General features: G+C 36.3%; 1 protein-coding gene across 1 annotated transcript; it reads right to left on the bottom strand.

The window, feature by feature from the left end:
• Positions 1-4,647: 4,647 nt before the first annotated feature.
• On the bottom strand, positions 4,648-8,402 carry LOC140146232 (thyrotropin-releasing hormone receptor-like). Its single transcript, XM_072168018.1, has one exon. It carries the CDS (start codon positions 8,205-8,207, stop codon positions 7,080-7,082), a length of 1,128 nt encoding a protein of 375 aa, XP_072024119.1. The 5' UTR covers positions 8,208-8,402; the 3' UTR covers positions 4,648-7,079.
• Between the last annotated feature and the right edge of the window lie 1,932 nt (positions 8,403-10,334).

The following is a 10,334-nucleotide window of genomic DNA, read 5'->3' as shown; positions in this document are numbered from 1 at the left end:
AAATCAATATATTATTTGATGTTTTGCAAAAGTTGATTCTACAAATCATATACTTTGAAAACTTGCTTAATTTATTGTTGTTAATGAGTTATGTACGTTTTACAAAAGTGTTATTGTTTCAGCCCTACAAAAGTATATCTGTGATATTTGAATTCTTCTACACACTCGCTATGAAATGATCGATGCAATTTTGCCAAAGTACACTACCATTCGCAAAATGCTGTGAACTACCAAATCGCAACAGTTTAAAACAGTTACTAACCTTAAGCAATTTATTCAATGACTCAGCCAGTTATTTCAGGACTTGTACAACTGTATCAGTGGCACTGTCTGTATCATTATGCACATAGACATATTTTAATTTCAACACAACACAACACAACACAACACCGATACCACACCATCATAACCAAAGGTAATTTTTAGCTTTTTGTCTTTTTATCAAAACTGCAAAAAATTACTTTGATAATTATGTTATTTTGGATATGTATTTGAAGCGCTATAAATAATATTTCTGCGCATTATGACCCCTCATTTGTTGCAATTGTCTCAATATTGATGTCGCAGCGTACATTTGAATGAACGTAACACAAGATTTGAAAGTTGCAGCAAATTTCTATTGAAATAAATCCAAAAGTTGCTGCCCTCCTCGCAAAATTGGTATGTTTAAGCGTTTCTATACTGTTTTCCTAAGCCTTTTTAGAGCGTTTCACTTAAAAGGTGCCTCATGAATGTGTGGCAAAAATCTCTCGCACCACTCTCAGCTTGCCAAAAATTGCTTCCCCCCCCCCCTTTTTTTCGGCTGACCAAACAATTCTTGCCCCTCCCCCTCCCACCAGGGCTCATAGTTATTGCACAACCCGTAACAATTTACTGTCATTATTCATATTATTGGCCATTATTCACTTAATGTCAATGCCAAAACCACAGAGGCACGCTGGATAAGAGCGGAAGATATAAACCTATATGGGTTCGAATGATGCTCGTCGCATTCCCAGCGGAAGGCATCAGAACGGGTCAGAACTGCATATTTAAATACACAAAGTCACATTGGTATGAAAGAAATTATACTGGGTTGATAGGATGAACTGAATACAAGGCAATAGAATTTTGCCACAAGTTTCAAATCTTGGGTTACTTTCATTTAAACACGTTTAATGTACATTGCAACATCGAAAGTATGACCATTGCAACAAATGAGGTGTCATAATGCGCGGAAATAAATTATGCTTCCATTGCTTTTTACAAATTTTGCATAAGATAACCCGTTTTTGAATAATGGTCGTTCATTAAGGGAGTAGTTACCTTTTTGATGTGTTTAATAGTTCGACGTGTTTGTGGACAGTTTTCTGTTGCAACGGACATCGCGTTTTCGTTCTCCGCGCCGATTTTCGGTTACCGGTTCCGCGGTTGTCCGTCGCAACTTTCTGTCTTTCCGTTGTTCGTGCGTTGTTCCTTTCATGGGAGTCCTCTGCAGCCGAAGACGCTTAAGGAAATACACAGCGGCTAATTTTCTGTAGCGTCTTCTGCAACAGCTAATATTTTTTGTAGCTTTAGACGCCTGTCACAACGGTAAAACGCCCGCAAGACGTCTAACTATATTGTGGCCCTTTGGGCTAGTATATTATAGTCCAACAATTTTGGTTCTCCTTAACTAATTTCTGTTCTTAGCTACAAATTTCTGCTGAAATGATTAGCTTTATCCGGGGCTGTTCGGAATATATTCTGACCTTCACATTGTAAAGACGTCGCATCATTACTTAAGCAGAATGTTTTATTCTATAAAAAGAACGAGATAAAATCTTGAACAAAAATTGAGAAATACTGATCCGACGTGTTGATGCAGCGGTTACTTTTCCGCAGCACTTTATGCAGCGGCCAAATTTGACCTTTTTGCGTCTTCCGCTGCAGAAAATGTCGAGACGCAGAAACAAAGCTAGTGAGTGAAAACTCAAGGTCGAGGACCAAAAATCGGTGCGAAGAACAGAGAACGAGACGTCTGTCACAATGGAATCCCGCAAAAACGTCGGAGTAGAACTTGACCTTTAGTTTTTATTTACGTTTGAATTTTCTCCAATATTTGAAGTTGTAACCAGGGCAGTATCTTACAAACCGGGTTTTTGCGCTGCGGCCAAATGTATCGCAACGTCAAATCGTTGGAAAGAAGACTATATTTTTACACAAATCCTTTGAGATGAAAATCGCAGCGCAGAGCCGAAGACGTAGCGTTTGTCGCGATGAAGACGCACCTAAAACATTGGGCTCTATACCCAGTTGGACTGACCGGTAATATTTTTGTAAATTACCGTCCTTATCACAGATATTCCAGAAATGTTGCCGACATATTTGATTACTATTGCGCTGATCAAAAATGGGTGGGGACATTGCAAATTTTACCCGCCTACAAGAAAGTCATCATCCTGCACGACTTTATTTTCTGGCATTCAAGTTCCCTTCATCATAGTTTCATCAATAACATTATAAGGAAATACTGTTATTTTATCCGCAATTTAACTTTGCTTGGATGAACGGAAAAAGAAACAGCATACTCTAGATGGTTTGAGAATAGAAAAAAAAACATTTTATGATTTGGTTTAGCAAAATGCTGTTTGTGCGCTATTTTGGTTCAAGGTTCCTACTTCAAACATCCAAGCACCGCATATTGCTATTCTATCTAAAGGAGTATTTAAATTGTTCTCAAGTAGTGATGACTCGTGACACACCTGGAAATCAATATGTGATGCGAGCAAGCAAAATCAGTCGGAACTCGGAAATATTGATTTGGAGATATAACCAAACAAAGAAAATATTTCCTTTTGTTTCCGTTAGTTTTGGAAACTCTTTAATTGCTCATATCTTTGGAACTGGTTGATCAATTTCAATGGGGTTTTCTGCAAAATACAAGCTTTTAAAATGTTTTTTACTCTCCTGAAACTGAAAATTTAATATGTCCGTGTTCCGACTAATTTTGCTTTATCGCATCACACATTGTTAAACACGACACAGAAGTGTTATAAACACATTATTATGAGATCACTCTTCCAATATAATCCCAACTCTGCATTAAGGTCCGTTCATACTACCACCGCTGACCGCATTTGCGATGCGTTGCTTTGCGATGCGGTGCGTTGCCGCACTGCATCGTACTGGAAACTACTGCATTGCGATATCGCAATAAAGTTAAATACATTTTAACTTGGAAATGCGACGAGTTCGTTGAGTTGCGGCAAAATGTAATCGATATATCGGCATCGCAAATGCGGTGGTAGTATGAACGGACATTTACGAACAGACATAATCTGTTTCACCATTCAATACGAAACATAATTATCACTGGTTTGAGGCTTTAGGCCGAATGTGATATAACAATGATGTTTTTGGCATTGCATGTTAACAGAGAGTGGATGGCGAATTTATCTTTCAGTAATAGTAGCTGTATTTCAAGAAAAACAATATTCAGGCATTTCAGAGTTAATACATTTTGATGCAACAACTTTTCATCGCCAACTGAAGCCTGGCCAGGAAAATGTCAAAACAGTACACACACACACCCACACCCACCCTCTCTCGCTCTCGCTCTCTCTGACCCTCTCTCCTCCCATCCCTCTACCTCTCTCAATTCACAGACACTCTCTATTAATCTGCCATCAATAGGTAAGGCTGGGTCAACTATGATCTTGAAATGGGCCTGAAATCTGACCGGTCTATTAACTGCAGCTTTAAAGCCATAATGTACGATTTATTTATTTATTTTTAAACCTAATTTTGAACTTATTTGTACTGTTTACACATGTCACAAGATACACTTAAATGGAATCAGCCAAATTGGTCGTGTTTGTCAGGTCAACAGAGGAATAATGTCGTGTTCAAGCTTATTCAGACATTTTAAGTCCCCCACCATAGGCCAAAATAGCCAGTGGCGTTTCTTTCACTTGACCTTGATATTTTGGATTAAACTAGACAGAAATCTTTCCTGACAGTTTAATTTGAGGGGCTACTAATATTATTTCAGCATTTTAACAAAATTAAAATTTATGGCATTATGGCTAAAACAATACACTAACAAAATAATACAAACCCGCTTATTTCCGTCGCTGATAAGAGCTGTTTTACCATACGGCTGTATATTATATATTATATTATATTATATTATATTATATTATATTATATTATATTATATTATATTATATTATATTATATTATATTATATTTAATTATATTTTATTTTATTAATTGGTTATACATGCTATATGAACCAATGAAATGTCGCTATTCATGTCTAGATATGACCCTTTGGGACATAAATAACGCATATTATTCCATTACAAAGACTGTGTATTAAAAAAGGAACATGTTCTGTAAAAATGAAAACATTTTCAGTAAAAAAATTGAAATAAAAGTAAATAATTAAGAAAGAAAAATTTTTTGACATGCATGATATTGCTATACCCATACGGGATTCTAATTTTACTACATAAATGTCAAATATTGTTCCCTAGAACTCTTTCGATTCTGTTTTTTTTTCTACTTCACATGAAACTCCTGAGAACTAATAACAAGACATAATGCACTGAAAAGTATTATTTAACATCAAATGAACTCTATCATACCGTGCATCCGACCCCCCCCCCCCCAAAAAAAAAAAAAAAGGTTATATGTAGATACTAGTATTTGAAAATAATCTAACTTAGTATTGAAATAGAAATTTCTTTTTCATACAAACATGTGCATGCGCAAGCTGTTTACATGACATGTTAATGCAACACGGGGTTCATTACTGCCGAGCACTTGGCGGGGCACATTGAGAAGGTCCAGCCGTAGCATGAAACGCAGCAATTTGTTTTTATTTTGATGAGCAGAGACATTGGATTCAGATGTGCAATATTAAATTACCAATGATTTTCTTTTTGTGCAATAAGTTCAACCATGAAAAAATAAAAGCAATAAAGAAAAAATGTGTTCAACTTTGGTTTTGCGCTTGTAATTTGAGTTGTTATTATAATAGAGAGTTTAAACTTACACTGACAGGAATGATGGATCAATAGTAAAAACATTGTTTTGTTGGACCATTGCAAAATGCAACTCATTTTCTACATGTAACCTTTTTGGGGACACTTTGTAATTCAGATGGCATTATTGTTCAGCGTTGCTCTTATTATGACGATATATTTTTTAAATATTTTAGTGCAATCTACAAATATTTTTGCACAATAAGTACATACAAAAGAACGCGAAATGCGAGCAGTAAATTATAACCTACTACAGTATATTATGAAGGCATGGTTACGTTTGTTCATATCTTCATTGCGATGTGCATGTGGCTAAAAATACAAAATACTATTGATTGAGGGTTATATTGGTGGTTCAAGATTAATCGCTTGAGACGGTCAAACCTTTTTATTTAAACTTTAAATTTGCTTGGTAAGACTGACGTATTTAGGTACCATTTGCTTGGTAAGACTGACGTATTTAGGTACCATTTTGTAAAAGCACCATATAACCGTATGAATAAAATACCATTCATTATTGATAAATTACATAACAATAGTTGACGTTTCCTCCTATATGTACTTAAAGACCCATTTAGTGATTTGCTCATCCGGACGATCGTAAAAATCATCAAGATATAGATTTTGGCACCTTTGTCATTGTTATAGATGTGCTCACATAGCCTGCTAGTGGTTCAGCCGAAAGCCGTGTATTTAAGACAAAATAAGGCATTCCACTTTGTCAATACTGCTGGTTTCTTCGTTTTTTGCCAAATTTTTCATTCAAAAATATCAAATGCCAATTTGAATGACTTATCCTTCACTTTTAAGCAATTTAGAAACAATTTAATTTTTTACACCTGCGCCGGGATCACTGAATGAGACTTTAATGGTTGGTACAAAAGTAAAAAAAAATAATAATAATTGTATAATAATAAAAAGATCAATTGACCAATGGTGATATTTGCTAATTATGATTGAATTCTAATTATTATTTCAGCTTCCCATAATATGATATCATAACAATAATTGAAACCATATCAATTAAAAATATGCACAACTTCTTTGAGCAACAACATCAAGATTTTTCGAACTGTCAAAACATACTCAGACCTGTAAACATTCACACATACAAACCGCCCAACTTGCAAACTTACTATACACACAATCACACAAAATATTCGGATATTACTTTGTTTTAAGTAATGCAACGCTTAAAAAGGAAGTGTTATATTCATTCAAATAATAAAATATCACTGCCAGACTGAAACTTCACATCTCAAACATCTCACATGCTCTCAAACTCGATATAGCCAATATTTGGTTCGGTGAGTATTTTGCCGGTTGCAGTATTGAATCGCGATCGTAAAGTTAATCGCGCAGAGCATATACTCACGCGTACAAGGGCGGTTTGTCGGCAGACTTGCGGCGGAACCGCGAAAGAGCATTGACAATACTACCGAAGTTAAGGTGAACATTTTTTTTGAATAGGCACATACATTCCAAAGTCACAGACCTTACACGTGTATTCTCAAAACATAAGAGACTCAAAATTTAAGCACACACCAAAGAAATTAGACACAAAGAGTACCAACTGAGAATTGTACCTTGCGTAATGCTTGTACCCAAGTAAATTCGCCATTATCGTTTGTCATGAATAAGATAATGTACCTCCGGCATTTAACCCGATATCGAACAATAATTTGCGTCTTCAAGCTTGAGTGATACAAAGTATCAAAGTTTGCGCGCGTAGCACTGAGCTCAAGTAATCGGCATTACTCGCACAACACAAATGGCGAAATAATCCGGAGGTACACATTTTTAGTGCCTTCCTTGAGCGACAAGCAAACATGGCGGTACCCTTTGGGTCTTTGGCACACACTAACTCTTTCCGAATTTCGCACACCCACGCATCTTTTGGACATTCACGCACGCGTCACACGCATACTTACGATCATAAAGCCGCACATACTTCACCTTCCTCTAGACAGATCGACAGACAGATAGATAGATATAGATAGATAAATACCACCGATATGTATGACCATCCATAGCAAAACTATATTGTTATTTTCTTTTTATTCTTTTTATTTATATTTTTGTGTTACATGTTTTTTCCGTAGCACTTGTCGCTGCTTGTGATCCCCTGCTGTACTTCTTTCTATCTTCAGCATCTCCACATGTAAATGCAATGAAAAATCCATGCCGATATCTTGGACTTGTTGCTGTGTATACGATGGGATTGATCACACTGTTGAGATACACAAGGACACGGAAAAACCACACAATGGCTGTAAGTGAGAGTGAATCGAGGAGTGATCTCAAGCCCAAAGCGTTACGTACCATACGTGTAAAGCTAGCCAGTTGGAAAGGTGCAAGACACAAGAAGAATACTGTCCCGTTGATGACTAGCATACGCGCTACTTGGTTACGGATTTCTATGCTCTGTGTAGATTTGGCGCTCTTTGAAGAGGCACGCAGATGTAAATTCATGATAATCGAAGAGTACAGGAAAGTGTTTGTCACAAGCGCTATGACAAATGGAACTGTTAAAAGTCCTTCTGACGCAATCGTCCAATTGTTATTTACGGCGTGGCATGCTGAGAGCTTGTTCGGCAAATCTTGATAACCGTCCACATTTAGCCAGATGATTTCAGTTATGCACAGATTTGAGCCACTTGGAATGAGTATTAGGGCAAAAAGAGCTGATAGCACCCAACAAATAGCAACCAATTGAAAAGTCCCCTTTTTGCCATTCAGCATTCGATGTTGAACCGGTCGACATATGGCATAAAATCGTTCCAGTGAAACCAGCGTGACGAGAGAAAGTGATGCGTAAAATGTGATTCTTCTCAGGAAGTTAGTTAAGATACAACCGGCGACGTGTCCAAACAAAATATCACCCTTTAGTTGACTGCTACTGTACGCTATGATTTTCTCCCCAACAACGACTAAAAGAAATAACAAATCTGCTACAGCCAGATTAGCCAGGTAGTAATTAGTAACGGTGCGCATCCATTTTACGCGAAGCATGGTAAAAAGAAATGACAAATTTCCAGCTAAACCCATTGCAAATACCAGAGGCAAGATGCGACCTATCATCAGTTTATCAACCGAGGAGTATAACAGGGACTTTTGCATTTCTGTTACCATTTCTCTGCTCAAGTTTAGCATGATCATGCTTGTGTTGTAGTCTAAGACTTTCGTGCAACTCCCCATCTTCAAAACTGAGATAAGCGATGTATTTTAATAGATTTAGATTATCTTGGCACAATTCACATTCCCAGCGATGATGATAAATTATCTTCAAACAGATAGATATAGAGCTATAGATGTGTGTAATACGAACGTTCTCATTTAGACGACCAATGATACAGTTCTAATACATCCGTGTGCAACGCAAGAATAAAGTGTACTACTACATTTCGCGTTGCCATAATATAAGCTGCTTTCTCAAACCACCTCAGCGCATGCGCCCTTTTGAGCGTGAAATCTATCAAATGATTGGTCATTTTCTTCACTGACGTAAATAGAAAGGAACATAGGTGTTGGACGGATGTTTATGTCGTCGTGATCGCAAGCCGGCACTGCCATAATGTAGCTCATATTTTCGTTGCGCGGAGCCAAAGAAACTAATCTCGATATATATGTATGCATAATATAAACACATCATAAGAAGTACACTTTATGAGCTAAGTGGCTTTAATCAGAATTTTTGGTGGCAAAGGTTTGACAAGCCTATCCTATGTAACAATAAAAATTCCTTTAAAAAGGAACAGGGCGAACAAATGAGGAAGTGTCAAGATAAAGGTGTAGTTATTTTATTGTTTGAACTGTTTCTATAATTCGCATCGATCATAATGAGTATGTTTTTACATACCTCAAATGACAAGGACTACGGTACTTAGCCTATGATCTTGCAATGAGACTGTACTCAGTGTATGGACAGTGTAGCCTATTTGTCTAATCATTTTGGCTATTTAATTCTGACCATTGTGATTAAAACAGGCTTTCAGATTGGTGAGCTATTGTGTACCAAGTGATAAGACCGGGCACGTATAATAAAAATACACTGGATAATTCATGACAGCCTATTTACTGGCAAAAGGTGGGCCAAATAAATCTTACATGATTCTTGAACACAATTTAAGCAGGAACCTTGAGGCAGAATTTGAATACATATTATCCTGTAACGTTTACTTAGCCTAACAGTCAATGAACGTTCATTGTTAGCATAATAAGTAGCTTTGGGTATCCTATGTTTATGAAATAAAGTGTTTACAAACGAATAACATACATATATACATCTACTTACTAATACACTGAAAGTCTAATAGAAATGAAGGATAAGGAACAATTACAGAACATTTATTGTTGATTAATGTAGCTATGGGTATACAATGTTTACAAAATAAGAGCGTTAATGTTTTGTACATGAAGTTAACGTCTTTGCTACATAGCTAGTTGTTAATACATCGAAAATGTGACTAGAGATTTACAATTTGATGACATTCAAAATAATTTAGTATTGAAGAATTTCAACAAATTACAGAACTTTCATTTGCTGACATACAAGCAATATTGTTAACAATATTGAAAATAATGTTCATAAGCGTAACATCCTCTATACATCCATTTATTAATGTTCATAAACGTATAACAATTTGTTACATCTATGTCTTAATGCTCATAAACGTAACATGCTCGATACATCTATTTATTAATGTTCATAAACGTCCTTGATACATCTATTTCTATTTCAATGCTATTTTACCTCCGTGTTTTGACAATAAATTTGACCCGAATAACATTTGTAAGAGGTAGAAACCTATCAGGCGGCGAGTGGCATGATAGAGCCGACAACTTGTGACACCGCCCGGCCGTATGGCATTTTCCAATATACTCGGTTAATTTTGTGGGGTTCATTATCGAACCCCAACGGTTTTAGCTTGTATTTATATTATTTATTAACATAGGCCTATTTGTTTGTGATATTTCGAGCGTTTTAAAATTTCAAAATAATCCCATTCAATTACACGGTTGACGGTGGATATTTACTGAATTTAGAGAATGCACTGCGACCACCACCTGAAATTTATCAAAATAATATTATTAACTAATCCCATAACTGTTCAAATAACAGCCCTCACTTAACAGACATTTTAATGCCTGTTAAGTGAGGGCTGTTATTTGAAAGTCTCAATTGACAGTCCATAAGTGCTAAAGTAAATATATTTTCTCTTTATCGCCTGCCTAAGTTTCCCCATTTAAGGGATGGGGTATGAATGTTTGGAGATTATTTATGGCGGGACATTAGAACACATCAGACATGTTGAATTGCATTCT

The sequence above is a fragment of the Amphiura filiformis genome, chromosome 1 (genome assembly GCF_039555335.1).
Source record: "Amphiura filiformis chromosome 1, Afil_fr2py, whole genome shotgun sequence".
NCBI classification, from domain to species: domain Eukaryota; kingdom Metazoa; phylum Echinodermata; class Ophiuroidea; order Amphilepidida; family Amphiuridae; genus Amphiura; species Amphiura filiformis.
The sequence above is the reverse complement of the archived record's forward strand: the minus strand, read 5'-3'. Positions and strand labels throughout refer to the sequence as shown.